Here is a 26,766-nt window from a genome sequence, read left to right as displayed (position 1 = left end):
TTCTTCACGAATCGCTGTTTTTACTACTATTATTTCTTTTAAAAAAATATATTTTCTTCCGTTCGGCTGCCGGGGCAGGCCGCCCGGCCTTAGCCCAAGGGCTTCGATTTTGCGGCAGCTATTTTTTCTCCTATGTCCCAGCCAACTACAGGCTTCAAGAAGTGTAACAAGTGCCAGCGTGCGATTTCCCTTACGGACCCACACCGTTGGTGCCTCAAGTGCCTTGGGCCAGACCATCAACCAAAGTCGTGCGAGCGCTGTGCTACTCTTCAACCTCGAGCCCTTAAACGTTGTCGTCTTTTGGTGGACATGCTCTTCGGGATGGATTCTTCCTCTGATCCCTCGACTTCGAAGGCGGCCTCAACCTCACCTTTGACTGAGCCTCCTCCTGCTTCGACTGCTTCCACCTTGAGCCACATCAAACCTTCATTTGCAGTGGCTCTCTCGTCGACGACTCCTGCTGTGTCTTCCCCTGTATCCTCAGGTCTGGTAACTCATCAGAAAGTTCCAGCAGTGGTTCTTAAGGTGCCTAAGACTTCCAAGTCGAAGCACATTCCCACTGCCTCTGTGGAACTCCCAGCCAAGGCAGGTGGGCCGGTTTCAGACGCGGTACCCTCCTTGCCGGCTACTTTCCAGACCATGTTGGAGAAGCAATTAATGCAGTTCCTTACTAATATGGGACCGAAGCTTCTCTTTCTTATCCAGCCTGGGCATTCTGCAGACTCCCGTGAGGTCGAGCCGCTTCCTTTGCCACAGTCTGAGCTTCGACACTCTTTACAGGGAGCAGAGAGTCTGTGAGTGTCTGGTCTAGCATCCAAGCATGTCATGCAAGGAGCAGATTCTTTGCCAGTGCCTCGACAGAAATCCTCACACTCTATCCAAGGAGCAGAGTCTTTGAGAGTGTATCGAGGTTCCTCCACCAAGCCTCTGCAACTTCACTCTACAGCCTCCAGTCCTATCCATTCATTGGTAGCATCGGCTGCTTCTGTCTCCGAGGTGAAGTCTCCTCGATCATCGAGATCTGCTTCCAAGCACCATTTTCACAGAAGATCGAGACATTCCTCGAGGCATACTTCCAGGCACAGTTCTTCTTCTAAAGAACATCCTTCTTCAACCAAGCCTCGATCTACTCCTACTTCTACTAGACCGCCTACTCAATCAAGGTCTCCACTTCCAAACCTCGAAGATGTCGAGATTTCGAATGCTTCGTCCAAGTCTCCATATTCATTTGATACTTCTCTTCTGACCGAAGCTTCAACCTTGACCCAGGCTGCTTTGACAACCTTGAGTCCCTTTCGAGGCAAAGCATTGGTCGATCAGCTATCTTTTTCATCCGTTCTTTGACCTGGATCTTCAATTAGATGCTGGTTCCAAATACTCTAAGGAGTATCTCGAAGTTATGCATCTTCCTCAACCTCCGGCAGAGTCACTTAAGCTTCCTTTTCACAAGCTCTTGTCTCAGACTTTTGCCAGATGCCTGGAGACTCCTTTTACAATTCCAGCAGTTCCAGGCAAATTGGACTCTAGGTATAAAACTCTACATCGCAAAGGGTTCGACAACTCACAGTTATCTCACCAGTCCTTGCTTGTGGAGTCATCCTTAAAGAGGTCCCATCCTTCCAAGGTTTATGCCACCGTACCTCCTGGAAGGGAAGGGAAAACTATGGATAAATTCTATCAAAATGCTATGATGTCCTCTAAAGTCCTCAATTATAATTTTCATTTTGTTACTTATTTTGAGTTCCTAATAAAGCTTTTGCCAAAATTTTTGAGTTATTTAGACACTCAAAAACATTTTGAATTCCGAGAAGTCATCGTTTCTCTATCTCAACTCAGACTACATCTCCTTCAATCATCCTATGATGCCTTTGAGTTATCTGCTAGGGCAGCTGCTTGTTCTGTAGCAATGCACTGCCTTGCCTTACTTCGTACTATTGACATGGATTCTAATCTTCAGGACGGTTTGGCTAATGTTCCTTGTGAAGGCAATGACCTCTTTGATGAATCCATCGAGGCAGTCACTAAGAAACTGTCTGACCATGAAAAATCCTTTGCTTCTATAGTCAGACCAAAGCCAAACCCAGTTCATGCTAAGTCTTCATGTCCTATACCTACTTCTGAGGCGTTTTGCTCCCAGGATGGCTCCTTACAATCGCCCTCCTCCTAAGAACAGGAGGCAGTCACTAAGAAACTGTCTGACCATGAAAAATCATTTGCTTCTATAGTCAGACCTAAGCCAAAGCCAGTTCATGCTAAGTCTTCATGTCCTACACCTACTTCTGAGGCGTTTTGCTCCCAGGATGGCTCCTTACAATCGCCCTCCTCCTAAGAAACAGGAGCCTCGGAAGCAACAAAAATCTCAGCCTTCTGCTGCACCTAAGGCTACTCAGCCTTTTTGACTGTATACAACAGAGCATATCCTCCACCGTTCTGCCTCAGTCTTCCCTTCTCCCTATAGGAGGTCATCTCCATCATTTTTACCACCGATGAATGACGATTACATCCGACCTCTGGGTCCTAACCATCATCAAGGAAGGATACTCTCTTCATTTCACTCAGGTTCCACCAGAGCTTCCTCCAAGAGAGTATCCTTCCAGTCCATCCCAGATCGCCCTTCTTCTTCAGGAAGCTCAAGCTCTGTTTCGTCTCCATGCCATCGAACCAGTTCCTTTGGACCAGCAGAACAGGGGTTTTTACTCCCGTTACTTCCTTGTTCCGAAGAAGACGGGCAATCTGCGGCCCATTCTGGATCTCAGGGCTCTCAACCAATTTTTGGTCAAAGAAAAATTTTGCATGTTGTCCCTGGCATCCCTTTATCCCCTTCTCGAGCAGAATGCCTGGTTATGCTCTCTGGATCTCATGGAGGCCTACACTCGTATTCCATCCATCCGGCCTCCCGTCAATACCTCAGATTTCGGGTGGGGAATCTGCATTATCAATACAGAGTGCTGCCCTTCGGCCTGGCTTCATCTCCCAGAGTGTTCACCAAGTACCTAGTAGTGGTAGCAGCAGCTCTATGGAACCATGGTCTTCAGGTATTTCCTTAGCTCAACAACTGGCTCATCAAAAGATTAAACTTATCAGGGGGTTATTGTAGCGACCCAACGGACTACGTGGTTCCTACAAAGTTTGGGGTTCGAAATCAACTTTCCCAAATCCCAACTTCAGCCCTCACAGAATCTACAATTCATCGGAGCTGTTTTGGATACTGTCCAACTCAGAGAATTTTTTCCACAACAATGTCTGGAAACTCTTCTTCAACTCTGCTACACGGTGTCTTCTCGCTCTTCCATCTCAGCGAGACACATGATGGTACTCCTAGGTCACATGGCCTCCACAGTACACGTGCCAGACTTCACCTTAGAATTCCTCAGTGGACCCTGGCATCTCAATGGACACAAGTTTGTGACCCATTTTCTCGACACTTATCAGTCACTCCTTCATTGAAGCAGTCTCTCCGTTGGTGGATGCTCTCTTCAATCTCTCCAGAAGCTTGCTGTTCCATCGCCCCCCCATCAAAAAGTCCTAACGACAGATTCTTCGACCTACGCTTGGGGCATTCACCTCGATGGTCTCCATACACAAGGCCGCTGGACCAGTATGGATCGTCAGTGTCACATCAATCTGTTGGAACTCAGAGTGATCCTCAAGGCTCTCAATGCTTTTCAACATCTTCATTTTAGAGGTTTCTAGGAAACCTACCACTAGGCAATGCTATCTCCAAAAATGGACTAGATTTTCTACGTGGTGTTTTTTTCACGACAAGGAGCCTCAACATTCCACCTTATCTGCTGCTTTTAAAAAATTGTAGTTCTCCCCCTTCTTTCCTTATGTCTCTTGTAAGTCAGTATTAACATTAGTATTGTTTATATGTTTTCTTTGTAAATATTATTATTATTTTTTTTTTAATTCTTTATTTAATTTTATAGTTTGACATAATAAACAGTCAATCACAGAAATATTCCAATACCAGTCTCAACCATTGTTAACATAATAATCAAAAAGGTAAATTAGAATAAAAAGAAAAAAAATAAACAAAACAATAGTACAGTACAATAGGAAAAATTTTTCCTTTAAAATTCTAAATATACTGGATTGGAAAAAATTAGACCTCAATAAAGGGGGAGCAAGCTACTTTCGCTGAATTTTCAATCAAACATTACTAAGAAAATACAGATGGTATAGAGTAGAGGCAAGGAACCTAATTAAACTAAGCGGGTTGTAACTACATTTTTCTCAAGAATATTAAATTTGCTCTTTTGCAGAAATAAACTTTATCAACTGCTGAGGTTCAAAATAAACATGTCTATTCCCCTGATAGACCATCACACATTTACAGGGGTATCTGAGTACGAACGTAGCACCCAATTGTATGACCTTCGGTCTCAAAATGAGAAACTGTTTTCTTCTCTTTTGGGCCAACCTTGACACATCAGGATACATTCTCACAATTTTTGACATAAATGGTATGTCCTTAAACTTAAAAAACATCTTAAGCATCCATTCTCTGTCAGAGTCTATAGCAAACTGTACTAGCAGCGTCGCAGTTGCCGGTGGCTCATTATCCGATCTCTCAAGGAAATTTGTTAGGTCCAAACTGTCAGCAGACAAATTCTGCTGGCCTGGTTCCTGACCAAGAGTCCTAGCTGGCAAATAATATATTTTAGTGAGGGATGGATATGAAGTTTCGGGCACTTTCAAAATCTCTTTCAGGTATTTCTTAAACATATCTTGTGGAGAAATAGTTGAAAATTTTGGAAAATTTATAATCCGAAGATTACATCTTCTGGTCATGTTTTCCAGCATTTCAACTTTAAAATTAAGATTTCCACTGTCCCTGACCCACACCGAGGCCTGGGACTCCACAAATTTTATTCTGGTCTCATGTCCATCCACTTTTGTTTCCACACTAGATAGTCTATTTTTTAGTTCCATATTTTCAGAAACAACAGTTGTATATCTTGTGGTAAATTGCTGCATTTGAGATCCTAAAGAGAGTTGTAAAGTAGATATTGCTTCCCATAATGTTTCCATAGTGAAAACTTTGGGCCTCTGCATAGGAGTTAGTTCAGACCCCTGACCCTCTATTGCAAATAAGTTACCTGAAGCCTCAGCTGGAGATACATTCACTTTCAAGAAATCCTGAGGAATTTGCAGTTCCAATTTCTCCAAGTGCTCAGATGTCCCACTTGGCTTCCCTTCTCCGTCCACCGAGACGTTCCCAGATCTCGGTTTCACTGGTGAGGGAACACCCTGGGGCGCTCCGACCTCCATCTGCTGGTCTAACGCCCCCGGGCGACTCGGAGGACTCCGCTCCTTTGGAGACAACGATGTTGCTTCGAGGGAGAGAACTGACGCCTCAGCCTGCGTGTCTCTCCCTGCCGAAGAAAACTCCGGATAACTCGTTCCAGCCCCCCGCTGGAGGAAAGCATCCATCGGGCCCGAAGCTGCCACCGAAGATTCCTCTGGGAAAACCCGGAGCTTAGACTTCCATTTAACCATCAGGTAAAAACTAACAGCACAGAGCTTCCGTGAGTGCTCAACGCCAGCTACTCGCGGCCATCTTGTCCAGCACACGCCCTCCTGTAAATATTATTTTAATGTAAATTGCTTAGAAATTATGTAAGCATTTAATCAAATTTTTAATAAAACTTGGAACAGGAAAGCAAACTATTTCTCCAGCCAAAGATTTGAGTCCATAAGTGCCGGGCTGGATGCTTAGGGCAACCATGGCTGGAGAAAGAGCTGCTGTCCATGTTTCCCCCATGGCCTTTGATTGGCCGGGTTCTCTATAGCAGTGTTTTTCAACCTTTTTACACCTATGGACCGGCAGAAATAAAATAATTATTTTGTGGCCCGGCATCGGTCTGTGGACCGGCGGTTGAAGAACACTGGGCTAAGTCGTGGGCCGGACCCTGCCCATCTCTATCCAATCTCCACCCAAGACCCCGCCCCCATAATAATACTAATTGCACCTTGCACGTCCCTTGCTTCATCTGGAAGCCTTCCCTCTGACGTTGCAACGCCAGAGAGAAGGCTTCCGGTTCAGGCGAAGGATGCCTGTAGGAGCTACTGCCCGTGGCTTTGTGCACTGAATCAGGAAGAAGGAGCTGGCTCGAAGATAACGCTGTATCGATCGCACCGTGGACCGGCGGTTGAAGAACACTGTTTTGGGCCTGATGCACATGCTGGCCCTGTGGACCGGCTGGAAATTTCTGTGGACCGGCACTGGTCCATGAAAGGGTGGTTGAAGAACACTGCTCTATAGAATAGCTCTCCACCCAGGTTTGCTTATTCTAGTAGCTCCAAATTGGCCATGAGAGCACTAGATATGCGGATCTAGTGTGTCCGCAGATAGCAAAGGTCTCAAATTACCGTTATATCTTTCACAGGGTCCAGTACCCATGGAAAATCCAGAACACTTTGGTCTTAGGTCATGGATGTTGAGCACACAGTTTTAGTCCTGGTAGGGTATTCGGAGGTGGTTATTGCTACTTTCCTTAGAGCTAAGGAGCCAGCAACAGTTGCAGCATATGCCAAGGCAGAAGATGTTTTAACTTTGGTGTGCTAAGGACAATAGAACCATGCAGGGCTCCAATTTCAGTAGTTCTATCATTTCTGCATCCTGGATTTAAAAAGGGTCTAGCAGGGTCTCTCAAGGTTCAGGTAGTTGGCCTGTTGAGTTTCAGAGCCAAATTGAAAAAGGGTTCTCTGGCTTCTCATCCAGATATAGCCAGATTATTGAAGGGGGTGTTCAGTCTGCATCCTACTACTACTACTACTAATTACTTATATAGTACTGAAAGGCATATGCAGTGTTTTACATTTTGACATTTATAGACTGTCCCTGCATGGAAGAGCTTACAATCTAACTAGGACAGACAGACATGACATAGGGAATCCTCAAGTAAGACAACCTTTTCCATCATGGAACCTTAACATTATGTTGCAGCGTCTCAGTAAGGTTCCATATGAGCCTTTATAAGACATGATTCTGCTGGATCTGAAGGTCAAAACAGTCTTTCTGGTGGTTATCTTCTTGGCATGTTGAGTTTCCAAGTTGCAGAAAGAAAGGAGGAAAGACACAGGGGCAGGGAGAGGGACAGAAAGACAGAGAAAGGGGGCCAGAGAGAGAGAGAGAGACGGTGGGAGGGAGAGAGACAGAAAGACAAACAGACATATATTCTAGCACCCGTTAATGTAACGGGCTTAATGACTAGTATTAATATAGAACCAAATATTTTCCAGAGAAGAGAAAATGGTAAAACTAGAAGGCATAATTTGAGGTTGCAGGGATGAAGACTTGGGAGCAATGTTAGGAACTTATTTTTCATGGAGAGGGTGATAGATACCTGGAATGCCCTCCTGAGGGAAGTGGTAGAGAGTAAAACGGTGATGGAATTCAAAAAAGCATAGAGGATCTCTAATTACAAAATGAAGGATGTAAATTAAAGAACTAAGTTCGGTACTAGATAGACTTGCATGGTCTGTGGCACATGTGTGGTGATTTTGGTGTAGGATGGGCTAGGGATGGCATCAGTGGGAGCTCACTAACTTTGAACATGAGGACGTTATAGGCCAGACTTTTTGGTAGATATCCTACAAACAGGATGCTAGGATAGGCTGGAGTGAACTTGGATGGTAACTTCATCATTTGGAACCTAGGTCAATACCAGGTAGATTTTACAGTCTATGACCCAGACATATCAAAGAAAGAAGTTCATTTAATCATTACCTCCGCTTTCCAAGACTCACACTGGCTCCCAGTACAAGCATGCATTGCACTCTATTCAAAGCCCTAAATGGAAATGGACCAAGCTATCTGAACAACCGCCTAATTATGAAAAACACACCCAGACCAAGGAGAACTCAAGCACACTTTACCCACCCCCAATCAAAGGCATGAAAAGCAAAAAAATATATGACAGTCTACTAGCCACCAAAACAGCAAGACTACTAGACTGCCACCTCTCAAATCTACTGACCACGACACCTAACTAAAAAACATTCAGGAAAGAACTGAAAACTATACTGTTCAACCTTTCCCAGATCCTGACACGTACTATATCTGTCAACCTTGTAATCTCCCTGGGAATGCCCAGGCCAATTCTTGTTGTAAACCGCCTAGAACTGAAAGGTATTGGCAGGATAGAAGACACCAATGTAATGTAATGGGCATATTAGATGGACTGTTCAGGTCTTTATCTGCCTTCATTTACTATGTTACTATCTGAAGAAGCTTTTTTTGTGAAACTCAGGTCTGGATAGAGGAGAATTGATGTAATTTTGGATTTGTTGGAGCACATCAATTTGCACTAATGGGAAGCTTTAGGAAACGTCATTCTGCAGAGCTGTGTTTGAATGTGACATAGTAACATAGTAGATGACAGCAGATAAAGACCCGAATAGTCCATCCAGTGTGATTCAATTTAATTTTTTTCTTCTTCTTAGCTATTTCTGGGCAAGAATCCAAAGCTCTGCACGTTACTGTGTTTAGGTGTGACGTGAATAATAATCCCTTACTAGTTAGGATCTCATCTGCTGTTCTAATAACAGCTAAGTGCTACTCATCACTATAATAAAACCCTTAGCGTGCATGCACACTTTAATCTCCGTGCTTCATGATCGGTGCTTCCGTGCACTCGCATGCGCAATAGGAGCCTACAGCGGTTTGCGACATGTGCGGCATTTTCCCCAGCAACATTCCTGCCCCGATCTTCAACAGCGGCTGACTTTCTGTCTTCTGACTACGCTGCCGCTGCCAGGATGCCTCCTCTTCTCACCCCTAGACAAGCAGCGGCAGCAGCCGCGGTTTCATCAAGCAGTCATGGGGCATTTGCTAGGCTGGCCCACTTCGATAATGCTAGGCGGGCCAGCCTAGCAAAAGCCCCGAGGCTGCCCAGCATAGCGGATGCTGGACAGGGAAGGGGTGCTGCTGGATATGGGGTAGGTAAAAGTAAGGGAGAAGGGCTACTGCTGGACAGGGCAAGCAGGGAAGGGGTGGTGCTAGACAGGAGGGAGGTAAAAGGAAGGGAGCAGGACTACTGCTGGACAGGGAGTAGGGAAGGCATACTGTTGGACAGGGGGGATAAAAAGAAAGACAGACACAGTGGGCAGGGAGAGAGAAAGAAAGATGGGCAGGGGGCAGGGAGAGCAACAGAAAGAAAGACAGGTAGGGGGAGAGAGACAGAAAAAGACAGACAGACAGGGGGCAGGGAGAGAGAAAGAAAGGGGACAGGGAGAGAGAAAGAAAGACATACAGAAAGAAAGAGAATGCCTAAGTCAACACATCTATTCTAGCACCCGTTAATGTAACGATATGATCAGTGACTTTATTACAATAGATAATGGCCACTGTTTTGGTGGCAGGACAGGGACAAAAAAAGTACAGAGGTCTATAATTTATTTGTTTGCGGCTTTTAGGCAGGAGACTTGGGCACTGTAAAACATATATTTTCCTTTGAATATTATGAGTTTTTTTGTGATTAGTTTGATTTTGTGGTTTAATACAGGAATCTCATTATTATATACTCCTTATTGTATTTGGTCAAGTGCATTCAGGACATATTTTTTCCCCACACTTTTCATCTTTAGCCTTAGCTATGGACCTTCTTTTCTCCATCTTCAGGTGCCATAATGCTCCCTTTCTGTCTTCATATCCTATTTTAAAACTGTGGTGCAGTTGTCTAGAATATGCAATCAATTCCTTTAATATGCAATTCTGCTCCTTTAATATTACATCCATTTTGTCCTATTCTCATGATGTCTATGGCCAGCATATGACCCTCATGGCACTAGTGTACATGAGACCAAATGCTTTGTGCCCAGGTATTGCTGTCAAAACCATGCTTTCTCCCATTGCTCTTTCTTAGGTAGCCTCCCCGCCTCTCCCCTTTGATTGCATCTCCTGAGCAGAGTGAAATCAGTCAGCTGCCATATATACTCAAATGTAAACCGACTTGAATATAAACTGAGGTAACCTTTTTTTCCACAAAAAAGATTAACTCAAATATAACTGGTGGGTTAATATTCAAGTGCAGTTCCCTGCCTGTCTCTGCACCCCAGCCCCATTCCCTCCCTGCTAGGTTCTGTACCCTGTCACCCCTCCTAATGTCTTCCATGCCTCCACCAGGCCTGCTGTGAGACATGGTAGTCCAGTGGTGGCTGGGACAGGAGGGATCCCTCCCACCTCCTGGCCCAGCTGATTTTAATAATTTTTACCTCTTCCTGCCTCCCCCACGTACCTTTACTATCCATGGTGGTCCAGTGGTGAATTGCAGCAGGAGTGACCTTCCATCGCTCCTGCCCATGCAGAGCCGCTAGCTGATTGGCTGCCACAAGTTCTCGTAGCAGCCAATCAGCTAGTCTGCACAGGATACTGAATGGAATTGGGTTGGAAGGAAAGAAAGGGGGCAGATGCTGTTGGAAGTGGGGGGAAGGGAGAGGCAGGGGCAGATGCTGATGGAAAAGGGGTGGATGGAGAAAAAGAAAGGGCAGATATTGGATGTTAGTTGGGAGGGTAGAGGGGGAGCATATGCTGGATGGAAGTGCGGATGGGAGAGAGAAGGGAGCAGATGCTGGATGGAAGGGGTAGAGAACAAGAGCACATGATGGAAGGAGGGGATAAATAAAAAGAGGGCACATAATGTGGGGAAGAAGATTGAGTTTGGGAAATACTGGAGCGGATGAGGGAAAGAGGTGGCATGAGAAAAAGGTGCCCATCGCTCTTATCTTCCCTGCCAAGCTGCGGGTTTGGCATGAGGGCCGGTCTACATTACTGCAATCGGTGGAGGAAGCTTGGGCATTTGTGGATCGCCTGAATCGACCGGGATAGAGGACCTACTGCTTCAGACTTGGGAGCGTACTGCCCAGTTGTATCCCAGTTGCCCTGCACTTTTCTATATGTATATATCTTTTCTTTTTTTTCCCTCTCTTTTGAGGGGGACCTTTTTGCTGGTGTTGAGCATGGCTGGAAGCAGGCGGGCCTGACCAACGGGGAGGCTGGCGTGTCTCTTCCTGGTCAGCTGGAACTTCATTTGTTTGTGTCCATTGGAGCTCCTCTGCTTTTCTACCTGATAGCTAAAGCTTCTGACTTTCAACTTTTCTGTGAAGGTCCTTTTCCCCTAGAGGTGAAGTCTGTACTGTGGCAGGGTCCAACCCTCGGAGGGGCCTGGCCTTGGAAATATTGCCCGACCTTTGGCCACGGCCAGATCTTGGGAGACTGCCTTTTGATAATGTGACTCTTGGGTGAGGGCCCGAACTTTGGTGAGGGTTATCCCCATTGTGCCCTATCCTTGAGATCATTCTCTATTTTCTGGCTCTCTGATTGGGGGATGAGCACTCTGGACTTGCAGTTGTTATGGGTTTACACAATTTTTCACTGTTCTACTGTTGCTTTACTGTACTGTTGTTGAAGGGGGTGTTCTGTTCTTGCAGGCGGGAGGGATTTGGAGCTCACTGGGGGGGCATAGGTAGACAGTATGGTACACTGCTTCGCTTGGAACGCTATGAGTGTTAGTGATGGGAATGGGAGGCGGGGTGGATAGGGGTGTGTGTGTATGTATGGCTTTGGGGGCTGTAGAGGGAACGGGATGGGGCATACCAGGGAGGCTGGTCGAGAGATGAGATCCGGATGATCGCACCAGTGGGGGAGGAAGGAGGAGGGCAAAAGGAGTTGGTGTATGTATGTGGTGTGGCTGTGGTTGTGTGTTGAGCTGTGTGTGCGGGGGTGGGGCAGGTGGGGGAGGGTTGTTTTCTGGGCAGGAGTGCGACGGGGGGAGCTGCTGCATACCTGTATGCTCTTCCCATATTACCTTCTGGATCTGGGCCTAGCTGGAGGGGCCCAGGCTCCAGTTTGTTATGCTTGGATCGCCCTTTGGGTGCAGTGGTGGCTCTTTTTGCTTAGTAGCTATGGTTAATCTGATTGTGGCCACTTTTAATGTGGATGGCATCCACTCACCAGTGAAACGTAAGAAAATACTCACCTGGCTTAAGCAACACCGCATTGATATTGCCACAAGAAACCCACCTCATTGCATCTGAACATGAGAAGCTGCGCAGAGACTGGGTGGGTGAAATGTGCTACTCTGCATACAATGGTAAGCAATGAGGGGTTACCATCCTAGTCCATAAACAACTGCTCCTTCGTGTCCATAAGATTATTGAGGATAAAGATGGTCGCTATGTCCTCCTCTTGGGGGAACTGTGGGGGTACCATTTCCTCTTTTGTAATCTTTATTCCCCTAACATTTATAACAATAAATTTTTTTCCGGGTTCTTGGGAATACTAACACACTATCCTACATACCAGCTGGTTGTTGGCGGGGACTTTAATATCACGGCTGACCTCACTTTAGATTGCTCCCCTGCCAAGCTGCGGCCTCGCACTCATGACCAGAGGGAGGTGAACTTTCTCTGTGATCATTTGGAGCTGGTGGACGTGTGGCGATCGCTGCATCAGTATGACAGAGAATTTACGTTTTTTTCTAACCCTCATCACATGTACTCGCGCCTGGATTATATTCTGGTGTCTTCTCTTTTTTCTTGGGTCGATAAGAGTCACTATTGAAGACACATCGTTATCGGACCATTCGGCGATGATTCTTGTGTTGGGAGTTACGGATCAGCAGGGGGAGAGCTCCTGGCATTTCCCAGCCGCCCAATATGGGGACAAGGACTATCTCAGAGCCTATCTCAGAGCTAAATGGCTCGAGTATGACTCACAACCGTACCCTGGACGTGAGTCCTGAAATTTTTTTGGGAAGCTTCTAAGGCGGTTATGCGTGGGCATCCCATTCAGTATGTCACTACCAAATGAAAGAAGCAGGGCGCGGCGCTTCTGACCCTCTTGGGTAAATTGACTGCCCTGCGTAGGCGTCATTACATTAGTTTGGATGCGGCTGAGCTTCAGCAAATTAAGTCTATCCGTCTACAAATCAACACTATTCTTGACCAGCGGGCCCGACAAAACATTTACTATCAGAAATTTAGATTCTTTCAATGGGGGAACAAGGCAGGCAAGCTTCTCACAAATTTGGTTCGTCCCTATCAGAAAAAACAACTTAGCCAACTGGTGCGGAATAAGCAGGGAGTGAGTTTTACTCAGGAGTCTCAAATTTGGGATCAATTTGTGGATTTTTATAGGTCTCTCTATGCGAGGCGGGATTACATTGAGGCGGCGAGGGATTGCTTCTTTCAGGATCTTCCTCTACCACGACTCTCGGAGGACCAGGCGGCACAGTTGAATAAGCCTATTTTGGCAAAGAGATTCGTCTGGGGATCAAGAAGCTGCACCTCTCTAAATTGCCTGGCCCGGATGGGTATGGCCCAGAGTATTACAAACTTTTGTCTGAGATATTTGCTCAGTTTCAAGTTTCAAGGTCAAGTTTATTATTATTTGATGAATCGCCTATACAAACATTCTAAGCGATGAACAATTTTTTAAAAAACAACTTTTTAGAGGACAAACAATTTTAAGACACAAGTAAAAAGTTAAAATACTTATAACACATTATAAATTTCTTCTTACGTGTAGCTTAAAGACAGACATGATATAGAAGGAAAAGGGGGGTAAAGTTACAATTCTTCTCAGGTAGAAAAACATAAAGCGGAAAGAACACGGGGAAGGGAAAAAAAGGTCTCGTAGTTTATTTGATAAAAGCATCGTTAAATAAAAAAGTTTTTAAGAGTTTTTTAAAAGAGATAAGATCTTTTTCTTTTCTGATGTAAAGTGGCAATGCTTTCCATGTTTGTGGAGCTGTAACAGAAAACATGTCATTTCTTCTTGTACCCACAATTTTTAAGGAAGGGACAGTTAATAAGTCTTGTGATGATGATCGTAGAGAACGAGGGGCATATTAAGGAATGATCATTCTAGACATGAATTGAGGCTCATTGAAAGCTAGAACTTTAAAAACCAAGAATAATATTTTAAAAGTAATTCGGTGGCTAATAGGTAGCCAATGGGATTTAATCAATAGTGGTGTAACGTGGTCAAATTTTTTTGTTTTATGAATGAGTTTTATTGCAGTGTTTTGGATTATGTGAAGTCTTCTTTTTTCTTTTTGTGATATATTGATTAGCAAAGAATTACAATAATCTAATTTAGACATGATCATAGAGTGAATGAGTATATTAACGGATTTAGGTTCTAGAAATGATGAGATGGACCGTATCAAGCGAAGTTTATAAAAACAAGATTTGACTATTTGACTAATGTGGTTATGAAAAGATAGATTAACATCAATAATTACTCCTAAAATTTTTAGCATAGGTACAGATTCAAGGGAATATTATCGAGTATGAATGAGGATCTTGGTATGATGTCTTTTTTCCAAGTGAAAAACATGGTTCTAGTTTTTTGTATATTTAGTGATAATTTATTAAAGCTAAGCCAATTTTTTATTGTATCCAATTTAGTATTGTTGTAATTTCTTCATCATTTTCGGGATCAAATGGGTGAAGAAGTTGAATGTCATCTGCATAAGAAAATGAAGTAAAGCCCAAAGATTGACAAATTGTTAGAAGTGGAGAAAGGAAAATATTAAATAAGAGAGGTGACAGAATAGATCCTTGAGGTATTCCGAAGGATGATGAATAAGAATTAGAGTAATCATCTTTAAATCTAACAATAGAGGATCGGTTAGAAAGGAAAGACACAAACCAATTTAGAACCTGCCCACCAATGCCCAAAGATTCTAACCGATTGAGTAAGAGGTCGTGATCGATAGTATCAAAGGCCGCAGATAAGTCTAAAGAAAAAAAGGCAACCGATTTATGGTGATCTAAGTAATAATAGATGTTAGTTATGAGGCCTAACATCGAATATTCTGTATTATGGTATTTGTGGAATCCAGTTTGGTTAGGGTGCAATGCATTTGAAGATTCGATGAACTCAGATAGTTGTTCAAAAACCAGTTTTTCAATTAGCTTTGCTAAAAAAGGTAAGTTAGAAATTGGGCAATAATTGGATACATCTTCCTGACTGGCAGCGTGATTTTTTAATATTGGAGTAACAATTGCTGTTTTCCAATTAGTAGGGACAGTGGCTGAAAGAAAACTATTTTTAATGAGTGACTGAATAAAAGGGCCAAAACAGGAAAAAAAAATTTTCAGATAAGATGGGGGAATTAATTCAGCTCGAGAACATTTTGTATTGATTCTTTGAAAAGCCCCTTCTATTTCTTTTAAAGATGGAATTCTAAAATTTATGCATTTGGACGTAGGCATAGAAGAATTAATACTATTGACTAAGGACTCGTCTGTTATATTAGTGTCAAAGGTTTTTCGGATAAGAGCAATTTTTTCGCAAAAAAAATCCGCCAGTTCTTGTGCTTTGGGATTGGATGTTAGATTTGAGTTATTCTTTTTAGTCTCCGGTGTGATGGATTTTAGGATAGCATATAATGCAGAGGTATTTTTAGCTTTATAGATTTTGTTGGAATAATAATTTTTTTTTTGCCTGATTAATTTTGTTTTTATAGAGATATGCCTTTTCTCTATAATGTTGTAAATTTGTAGAAGTTTTAGATGATCGCCATTTCCTTTCCAGTGAACGGAGTTGGGTTTTTGTTAACAATAGGTCTTCCGAATACCAAGGGTTGCGTAATTTACGGAGGGAAACGGTTTTTGAGATCATTGGTGCTTTATCATTCAGAAGAGTTTCAAGTGAGGAATTCCAAAATTGTAATTGCTCATCAATGGATTCGAAATTGGGAATATTTATAGAAGAACTGAAAAAAGGAGTGATTTCGGTGGTTTCTAATTTCGAAAAATCCCTAAACATAATCTTTTTTTTGTGGGGTTCTGAAGAAAGTTTTTTCATTGTTGGGTTGGAATAATAGCAGTTAAGTGAAATAAAATAATGATCTGACCATGGTACAGGGGAGATAAGTGGTACTGAGTGAGATATCAATTGAGATTTGGTTGTAAGAATCATATCCAAAGTATGTTTAGAAGAATGTGTAGGTTCCTGTATGTGAGTTTCCAAGTCTAAGGTCTTAAAAAAGTTAGGTGTATCTATTGTGTATGGGTTAGTAAGGTTATCAAAATGAATATTAAAATCTCCCAAAATTATAGGACAAATGGAAGCTGAACAAAAGTCAAATATTAAATTATAGAGGGAAAGTAACTTGGTATGGTCTATAGGGGGAGGAATATAAAGTAAAAGAAGGTCTGTTTTAAGATTCTGGTTGATTTGAACATGTAAGAATTCAATAACACTGTTATTAATGGATTGGTCACAAATCTTGACTAAGTTCTTTTGAAAAATAATAGCTACACCAACGCCTTTACGATTATGGCGGTGGTTCCAGTAGTAATCAAAATTAGGAGGACAACAGAAAGAAATATAAGCTTCGTCGCCAGTAGTAAGCCATGTTTCGGTAATACAAAGAATATGTAGTCCTTGGTGAAGGATAGCATCTTTTAATAAGTGATGTTTACTTTTGATTGATCTTGAGTTTATAAGACCGAGTTTTAGGGGTTCGTTATTAAAGAAGAATTTTCTGTGTGAAGGATTGATAATATTTGATGTAGCATCTTTAGAAGACAAGGATACAGTTGGAATTGTCAAGGTGGAGTGAGGGAAATTTCTGATAGGTTTATCGGAAATAGGTCTGTGACCCCAGTGAACTGGGATGTTATTACTTGTAGGAAACATGGTGAGGTCTGAGTTAGTATTGATATACTGAAATTGAAAAGTCAGAGCTAAGGTGCAAATTAAGTTAAAAATTAGAGATTTGTATATGTGACTAAAAAAGATAAAAAAAGTTTAAAAGAGGGGGCGCACTCGGAAGGCGCACGAAGGAGCGAACAAAGGAGCAGGTGGGGGAGGAGTCCGGCGGGCTGCCGCTTTGCGGCGGTAGAAGAGTAGCAAAGGAGATTGACTGAAATTAAAATGAAACAGTAAGTAAAAGCCAAACTTTTAAATAAAACTATAAAACAGATTAAACATAAACATAAGTTCCAGCGAGGTGCAAGTTGGTGCAGGAGTGCTGTGCTGAGCCCCTGGGAGCCTATTTCCATGACTTATCTCTTAGTCCCATGGGCACTCAGAGCATCTTGGCTCATATTACCTTGCTCCCCAAATTGGGGAAGAACCCTAACCAGGTCAGCTCTTACCGACCTATCTCATTATTGAATCAAGATGTTAAGTTACTAGCCTCAATTCTGGTGGCCAGGTTAAATATGTTTTTACCGCAGCTTATTGGAGAGGATCAGGTGGGGTTTGTTCCCCAACGCTATGCATCTATGAACCTGATTAAGGTGCTATCTGCACTGCATGACTGAAGAGGTGATGGCGGCACTTCTGCGATCGCTGGCCTTGATATGGAGAAGGCCTTTGACAGCATCTCTTGCAGTACTTATTCTGGGTGCTGCCAGCGTATGGTGTGACTGGGAATTTTGTGCACTGGATTAAAGGCCTCTATACCAAGCCCCAGGCCTGACTTATTATTAATGGAGGCCTTTCGACCTCCTTTGAGCTCTGCCGGGGGACTCGTCAGGGGTGCCCCCTCTCTCCGCTCTTGTTTGTATTGGCCTTGGAACCCTTAGCTATTAAGATCGGTGCCAGCACTGAATTGCGAGGGATCCAAGTGGGGAATACTGAGTGCCGTCTCACTCTATTCACCGACGACATCTTGCTCTTTCTTGACCAAGCCCCTCTCCATTTACCGGTGGCTCTCCGCTTGGTGACTGATTTTGGTGTCATATCGGGCCTCAAGGTAAATTGTGAAAAGTCGGAATTGTTGCCTCTCGCCCGACTCGGCTGGGAGCCTTGGCATGCTCATTTGCCTATACCTCCGGTGCACAAACTGGAGGTATAGGCAAATTTACTTACACCCCAACCCGCGGGTTCTCTATAAACATAACATCCTGGATGCTATTGAGAAAATTAGACTTTTTTGTTGTACATGGAAAGATCTTCCATTGTCATTATTCGGACGGGCTGCTTTAATTAAGATGATACTCTTACCTAACATTCTCTATCCTCTATAGACAGTGCCTTTCTGGATCCTGCAGCCTGATATCGGCAAACATTGCTCCGTCTTTACCACTTTTTTGTGGCAACATCGATCGGCACACATCAGCTATGCCAAGCTGACTCTCCCTAGAGGGCAAGGCGGTCTTGGACTTCCCAATGTCCGAATATATAATATGGCAGCTCTTTTGCGTTTCATCCATGAGGGGACTTTGGTATCCGCTAGGTTTTCCCCTCCCGGGTGGATGACTTCTTGGTGCACTCCTTTCACATTCTTGAACCTCTTGCACTTGCCTCGTGAAACTGGAGGGGGGGGGGCTGCCCTCTAAACTTCGGTTTCTGAAACTCTTCTGTTCGGCGTGGCGATGGTGGTGTAGAGCTCAGGCGAAAACTCTATGCATCTCCATTCCTGCAGCTAACGGGCAATCCTGACTTCCCACCGGGCCTTGGACACAGCCCTTTTGCAGCTTGGGCTTCTCGGTGGACTTGAACCCTCTATGAGATGATTGATGGCATTACGGACACATTCTCCACGTTTGCTCATTTCAGGGAGCGCTGGGAATACCGAACAATCAATTTTTTGCCTATTTGCAGGCTCGGCATTACTTCTTCAGCCTTCAACAATTGCATGGGTCGTAGTGGCTTTGTGGACCCTTGGACGAGTATCTTTTTCACATCCCGGGTTCGGTGGGTTCTCTCTCTGTTTGGTATAAGGTGGCCAGCACCATTCACTCTAAGGGCCTCCTCTCTCCGTTGCGGGACAAGTGGAATCATGATCTCTCTGCTCACTATATGCCTGAAACCTTCCAGGAGCTTTTTTCCACCTTGCATGTCTTCGTGAAGTCTGCGGCTTGGCAGGAAACCCAATTCAAGCTCCTACATAGAGTGTATATTACTAAGGCAAGGGGAGCTCAGATGGGACTATGGGGTGATGCACTGTGTAGCAAAGGTATACTTTTACACTCCTTTTTGGAGTGTCCCAAACTTACTTTGTGGAACAAGTCTTTTGCGCAGCTTCAATTGGTCTTGCAGAAAGATTTGGAGTGGGATTATAAAACGCTGCTCCAATTTTTATTGTATTCCACTTGTTTCTCTGATTGACCTCAATAAAAATGATTTGAAAAAAACAAACTAAAACGCTGCTTTTAGGTAATCAGACATTGTTGGAAGCTTAAGGCCTCACAGCGCCCCAGAGGCGATTTATCTATTTGACCTTTTTGACTGTCAAACGAACTATATTGCTTCACTGGATGCACGATGGGAATATATCCCAGAACAGCTGGCTGGGTCAGATGTCTGAATTGGCCCACTTCGAGCTCTGCTATTATAAACAATCTTTAAATCCTGAGCTGTTGGCCTATCTGGCGTTATGGAAGGTGTTTCTGCGGTTATCTCTGGTCGCACATTACAGGGGGGGGTTGGGGGGAGAGGAAATTTGACTGGGGTGTGTGTTTGTGGCGTGTCTGTTTGCATGGATGGTTGGTGTTGTGTGGTGTGTCTGGACTCTCCCCTCGTGGGGAACTGTTCAGGTTAGGTTGTCTTTACTTCAAATAACAATGAAAATGCAAGGGGTTGGCTGGGTGGCCTGGGATGACCTTTTTGTCTAGTCCCCCATATGGAGGCCTTCGGCCTCTTTGGTGGTTCGGGAGACGATCTTTTGTTGCCTCTATGTACCAGCTATTTCGCCTCCGCTTGCTGGGTGGGGCTGGATTCCCTTTGTTCCCTTTGTTGCTCTGATGTACCTGTGCCATTCATGTACCTATTTGTGGAGAGTGTATTTTTCTTCTATCTATACTGCTGCTTTGTATTTGCGCTATGTATTTGCTTCTCTGTTGTTCCTGTTACCCGGTTGTACCCTTTCTAATAAAAATTATTAAAAAAAAAAAAAAAGCAACCCTCAGGGGCAGTCACTATATCACATCCAATCTTATAACAGTGCATCACAGAGCAGGACAGTCTTTATCTCGGTGATGTCATGATGAGATTTTCTTGCAGACCGTGGGGGGAAGGGGTCCATGTTTTTGTGTATTCACCTTAGCTGCATCTGTCTGGCCATGTCTTTTGTTCTTTTACTGGCACACCCAGTCATGTTTTTGTAATAGGTACTTTCAGCACAGCACCTGGACAAGATGGCTAGGGGCAGGGCTGGACTCCAAACTATTTCAGAATCCCAGTTAGAAATCCGTTTTTCTTTTAAGACCATAATTTCAAGCAACTTAAATATAAAAATTGGGAATATAAGATAAAAGCACACATTCTCCTAAGGATGCAATTACTATAATAAATTGTATACAAAATACTTATTACTTTGAAAGAAAAGGGGGGAGGGGAAAAAAGAGACTATTTGGTGTACGGAGTGTGGTAGATATATAATATCACGCTACAGAAGGAGAGAAGATGCCATATAGAAGGGGCAGATAGAGGGCAGACAGTGGATGAAAGGAAGAAAGTAACAAGAATATGCAGAAAGAAGAAACCAGAGAAGACAAAGATAGAAAAAAAATTTCTGTTTATTTTTTTGCTTTAGGGGACATGCGTTACTGTTTATTTGGTGTTGCATTGTATGCAGAATCCAGCTTCCTGGTGGTTCAGTTTAACCCTTCTATTTTATCCCTCCTTTTACAAAACTGTAGAGCATTTTTAGCGCCAGTTGTGGTGGTAACAGCTCTGATGCTCAGAAATCTATGAGAATTATATTTAACCGTGGCTAAAAACCGCACTATAGTTTTGTGATTACATAGTCCATACTAGGCGAAGATGTTTTCTGTGTGTTAGGATTGACTGTGCAGGATTGATCTATACTAGTCTGGCTTGTTTAGTTTTACAATGGGTGTATTGATGTACTGCTACCTTTTCCTAGGTACACTCTTGTGCGATGTGTGGATTGTTACTAAAAAAATCATGTTTTTCATACAGATGGTGGGGGGGTGTCAAAAAAATTATAGGCCCCGGGTGTCACATATGCTAGGTACACCACTCAGTAGAGCCATAAAATTTGGCCTTTGCTATGGATTTGGTTAGTTTTTATGAAATAGCCATTGGAGGCCAGGGTCCAGGCTGAAATTTCAGTGGCAGTAGTACTAAGGACTGTAATGATAGTGCTGCTTCTCTCCCCACCTCTACCCACAGTGATCCTCTAGTCTTGCTATCTAGGAGCTTAGAGGGGAACATTGGTAATGCAGTTCATGAACCAGTTGTTCCTTTTTGTGTTTGTAATCCAAAGCATGATGAAATGAGGTTGGAGCTTTGAAGTCAGATCCTCAGTGGTGGTCACTCTCTCTATATGCATTCTCCAACAGACACTTCAGTCTTGGGATGCTGTAAATCCACAGGCAACAGCAGTGTGGTTGAGAGATATCTTGGCTAGAAGCAAATATCCCTTCCAGCTCCCTGGGTATTCCTCTAACTGCTGGGCTCTCCTCCTTTCTGAACCACTAGTGCACTGCAGAGACAATATAGAAATTTATCGCTGAAGTGGCAGGGATTGCAAGGTCCAAAGAACATTTGTGAGCCTGTTTCTCTTACTCATTTGAAGAAATTTTTTCAAAAAACGGAAGGTAGATAATATAAATTAACAAGACTCCATGGAGACAATGTAGTCATTGTTTACTGAGTTCACAATCTTAAATCCATACTTTCCTTCAAAACTGTAGAAGCATTCATATTGTCGTGGTATTATAAACGGGCTTTCATAAGAGAGAGTTGCACAGTTCAAACCTTAGTTAATATTATTTTAGGAAATCATGTAGTTTAAATTTAATTTCTCATGTGGACCATTTATAGGGAAATTGATAAGCACTATTGATCAATGAAACCATTTTCCCCTATTCTGTTTTTAATTTAGTGATATTGCTGGAATGCTGCTGAAATCAACAGGAAATTTTTTAGACTCTGGCCTGCAAGACAGCTGTGATGAATTCTGGGCCAGTGCTGATGATAGCTCTGCCTCAGACGAAATCAGGTACATGATGACTTTAGAAGTTTCTTTGTGCTTTTGTTTATTACATGATATATAAAACTTTCATTGATGATAAAGAAAAGGCAGAAATTAAACCTTTGATTGAATGCATATTTATTTTCTATATGTTACTAGAATAATTGCTAACACAAGGCAACAAAAATTTTTTTTCACAATCATCTGACAACACAGCACATTTTTCTAAATCAGTTTTTCATGCTGATTTCAGTTCTGTTATTAGTTTTATTTCAGTCACATAAGCTTTTAAAGTTATGACTAATGTTAATTTATCCCTAGTAGGAAAGGTACTTTTCAACCATCCATAAAAACCTTCTATTTAGTAATTCTTCCGGCCCTCAGAAATGCCACCAGGCGTGCCATCCAAGCTAAGTACAAACATACGTATATATTATATATCTTAGTAAAGTGGATGGTTTAACCTACCTTACATTGATCGAAATCATAAAGTACTAAGATTGGATGCGTAAAGCCAGCTGTTATAAAAATCTATTGAACAACTGGTGGCATTTCTGAGGGCTGGAAGAATTACTAAATAGAAGGTTTTTATGGATGGTTGAAAAGTACCTTTCCTAATAGGGATTGAACGTTCACCTTCTATCAAACATTTTCTTAACGCAATATATTAATTTAATGTTAATTTATAGCATTTTAGCATATAGGGTTTTAAGAATTGCAGCATCAACTTAAAGAAATATTGCAGTATCTTCAGTCTAAAATCAAATAAACACACAGCCTAGCATAATTATACTGGACTGTGTCACCTAGCAACCAATATTTCTTCAAAAATGCTTACAGTATGATTTCTTTTTGTGAGTTTTGACTGGATAGTCACGGCACAACATCCATCAGTAGTTGGCCATCATACTCTCATTCCAGAAATCTTGGTAGCAACACTCCATTAACTGAATGTCCTGGTGAGCACGTTCTTGCTCGTCATTCACCATAGCAAGATTTTCCAGAAAAAAGTAAAGATGTGAGTGCAAAAAGTGTATTTTTAATGACATGCGACAGTCAAGTTTCGCCTCCCTAGCGCCTCTCCTGCTCTTCCCTGCCTCTCCACTCCTTTCACCTGTCCCCTTACTCCTTTCTCCTGCCTCGTGCAGGTGCTCCCGTTGGCTTGCCTCCTTTTATGGAGGAGCCCGGAAGATAGCTGCTGACGCGGTGGGGGTGGGCGGAGCTACTCTCGCTGCTGTACCAATGTTCCTTCTCCTGCTCCCTCTCTCCGCTGGCTTCGGTCTGCTTTCTTTCACCTCCCTAGCACCTCTCCTGCTCTCCCCTGCCTCTCCGCTCCTTTCTCCTGTCTCCCTGCTCCTTTATCCTGCCTCGTGCAGCTGCTCCCGTTGGCCCACCTCATTTAAAGGAGGAGCCCGGACACTAGCTGCTGATGCTGTGGGGTGAGCGGAGCTACTCTCGCCGCTGCCCTGATGTTCCTTCTCCTGCTCCCTCTCTCCGCTGGCTTCGGGCTGCTTTCTTTTGCCTCCCTAGCGCCTCCCCTGTCTCTCCGCTCCTTTCTTCTGTCTTCCTGCTCCTTTCTCCTGCCTCGTGCAGCTGCTCCCGTTGGCCCGCCTCCTTTTATGGAGGAGCCCGGACGCTAGCTGCTAATGTGGTGGGGTGGGCGGAGCTACTCTTGCCACTGCCCCGATGTTCCTTCTCCTGCTCCCTCTCTCCGCTAGCTTCGGGCTGCTTTCTTTCGCCTCCCTAGCGCCTCTCCTGTTCTCCCCTGCCTCTCCGCTCCTTTCTCCTGTTTTGTGTTCTATTACCTCCAGCTTCTGTTTTTTGAAGAAAACAGTTGGGGACAGGGTTTGGAGGATTGGTTCTCTGAATATATTGACTCAGTGTTTTTAGTTTATCATCTGAGAAAATCACATTTTCTTCCAGTTTGTCAGCTTTGGATAATTTCCATCCTTTACATGTACAAGGTAGAAAAATATTTAGCAAACATACAGGTGATAGTCAAAACATTTTTATGAAGTATTTTCTTTTTGTATCCTTTTTGTGTTTTTCAATATATTGAATGTTGCAAAAAAAAAAAAAAAAAAATAATAATAATAATTATATATATATATTTGTATATATATAATTTTTTTTATTTTTATTTTTTTTGCAATATTCAATATGTTGAAAAACACACAAAGGATACAAAAAGAAAATGCCTCAAAAAAATGTTTTGACTGTCACTTGTATGTTTGCTAAATATTTTTCTACCCTGTACATATTCTCTTGTATGTATGGGTAGCCAATAAGTATGCAGTGTATATATTTCTATATCAGGGGTTCTCAACCCAATCTTCAAGACATACCTGTACAGTCAGGTTTTCAGGTTTAAAGTGTTAAAAGCTTGTGCAGATGAGGACAAAGCTTGCAGGAATGGAACAGGGACAGAACTCGTGGGAAATACATAGAGAGATGTCCTGTGGGGACGGTGACAATTTTGCCCCCGTGTCATTTTCTAGTGAGGACTGGGTTGAGAGTTCCTGCTCTATGGATAGGGACTTTAAGTGTGGTATGTTAGAAAAACAAACAAGAAAACCCTTAATGTATGCAATCCATAAATTCACTGACTCTTCACTGTAATGTAGGTTTACCCTTCTTGTTTCGTGTCTTGCATTTATACTTATTCCCTGTCCATGTTTCTCTAGGAGATCTGTGATAGAGACCAGTCGTGCGCTGAAAGAGCTTTTTCATGAAGCCAGGGAGAGGGCCTCCAAAGCTTTGGGCTTTGCTAAAATGTTAAGAAAGGTACATTAGTAGATTGATTTTGTGAGGGTTTTTTCTAATATTGCTTGTTTGTGTTGTGTTTTTCTTCTTCTTCTTCTTCTTTTTTTTTTTACTTTAATTCAACATTCAGTCTCTTCTTGTGACTCTGTTCCTAGGACCTGGAAATAGCTGCTGAATTTACTTACTCAGCTCCTGTGCAAGAGTTGCTGAGTGCCTTGCAGGCTAAACAGTATATGAAGGTAAGGATATCTCATCAGTGAATATGACACCTAGTTGCTATACATTCATCTTCTGTCTAACTTGAAGCTACACTGCAATGTTTTTTTTAGGATGATCCCTTTTCCAAACTGCATAATTTATCAACTTCATTACAATATGCATGATCTTCACTAACCCTTTATTAATGTATATAGAGTTGATCGCTTTATGTCACCAGCATTTGGACGGTGGGCAGAGGAAGCTCAGCAAGTTTGAGTTAAGATCCAGGTGTTTCTAGGTTACAGATGTATTTTAAGAAATTTTTTTTTTTTTAATAATAAATTAATATTTTGGAGTTTAAATGCATCATGTTTGTCAAGACCCCCAAAATTATACACAGTCGAGTCACATTATTATGATCACCTGCTAATATCCAGGATGATTGCCTCTGGCAGCATGGGTGGCAGCCAGACACCATGGAAGTGAGTCAATGAGATACTGTGAGTTCACGCTCTCGCTGAAATTCTGTGGTATTCCAACACAACAGCAACATCAGGCCAATCCTATTGGTTCATTACAGGAAATGGCTGTAAAAAAAAATGGGGACGTCCCCAGTATTCAATAATCCAGGAATCAGGGCCGCCTCATAATAGAGAATTTACAGTGAAGTGCGTATTAGAAATATTTGTAGAAACAGGAACGGGAATAACTAAAAAAGTGGCAAAACAAATTGCTGCTGAAAAATTAGTTGCCAAACTTCAAAATTTATCCGAAGAAGCAATCAACATAGATCTTGCAAATGCTATAGGAAATAACATTAGATGTCTATACATGGGATTCCCTGAAGAACTCAATGGGTGAGAAAATTACATTACTGAAAAGGAGCTTGCTCAGTATTCCTAACTTAAAGATGTAAAAACCCATTTATTTGTTAGCGCTTTTATGTAATATCGAGGGGTAAACAGCTGTAATGTACTGTTGGTGGATGGTTAAGAAGAAGTAAATAAAAAATAAAATAAAGCCTCCATATATCTTTCAAACCGCATGATTGCACAAGATTGTCCAAGATTAGTGACTTTAGTTGTCTACTAGGTAGTTTATCCAGCAATGAATCCATGACAGCATTGAAGTCTCCAGCTACAATTAGATGTAGCAAATGACAGAACTAAATGTTGGAGTTTTTTTAAAGAAATTAGTCTGATTTGTATTAGGGGTGTAAACATTAAAAAGCTTCAGGGTATCATTTCCTATGAATCCATCTTTCCATAAGATCAGCACTAGCATTACTAAATACCGCTGAGCATTTCCTATTGACCAGGATAGCCACACCAGCTTTCTTTCTCACAGCAGGTGCATAAAAAGAATGTTTTACCCTCCAGTTTACTGGTTTCAGCTGAAGAGAGATGCATTTCCTGCAAGAAATAGACATCAGCTTCTTGCTTTTTCAAGAAATTCAATACTTTTTTTCCTCTTTATGGGATGATTAAGCCCATTTACATTTAACAAGTAAAAACTTTATAGCCATTTGAATTAATTAAAGTATAAAATTACATAAGCAAATGCCAGAATATTTGCCACACACATCCTTATCCCTTCCTACCCACCTCCCAACCCACCCACATAAAATATTTCATAAAATAACCCTCCATACACATCCATAAACCCATATCCCTCCCTACCCCAATAGATAAATCATGTGAACTTGGATGCGCATCCAATAGACCCACAAATCCATCTCCCTTCCACCGTGCAATTACTAAATCATCCTGTCACCCATTACAAATACCCAATAATACTTTTACCCCATAAACAAATGAAATAAATTAATATTTATATCCACAATACTTTAAATAGCCTATATAAAGAATTTCAGTAATTATCAGAAAATATT

The 26,766-nt window shown here is 42.6% G+C and overlaps 1 protein-coding gene across 16 annotated transcripts in view; it reads left to right on the top strand.

Moving 5' to 3' along the window:
* The window catches only part of MAP3K4 (mitogen-activated protein kinase kinase kinase 4), a 462,673-nt gene that overhangs the window by 161,952 nt on the left and 273,955 nt on the right, over positions 1 to 26,766 (top strand). For all 16 annotated transcript variants that reach the window (XM_033937735.1, XM_033937734.1, XM_033937737.1 and 13 more), the window contains 3 exons: positions 21,825 to 21,941; positions 24,599 to 24,698; positions 24,833 to 24,916. In XM_033937735.1, the coding sequence (XP_033793626.1) occupies positions 21,825 to 21,941; positions 24,599 to 24,698; positions 24,833 to 24,916 (301 nt within the window). The remainder of the gene's footprint in view (positions 1 to 21,824; positions 21,942 to 24,598; positions 24,699 to 24,832; positions 24,917 to 26,766) is intronic.

The sequence above is a fragment of the Geotrypetes seraphini genome, chromosome 3 (assembly GCF_902459505.1).
Source record: "Geotrypetes seraphini chromosome 3, aGeoSer1.1, whole genome shotgun sequence".
NCBI lineage: Eukaryota > Metazoa > Chordata > Amphibia > Gymnophiona > Dermophiidae > Geotrypetes > Geotrypetes seraphini.
Note: the sequence above shows the minus strand (reverse complement) of the source record. Positions and strands in the feature narration are given on the sequence as shown.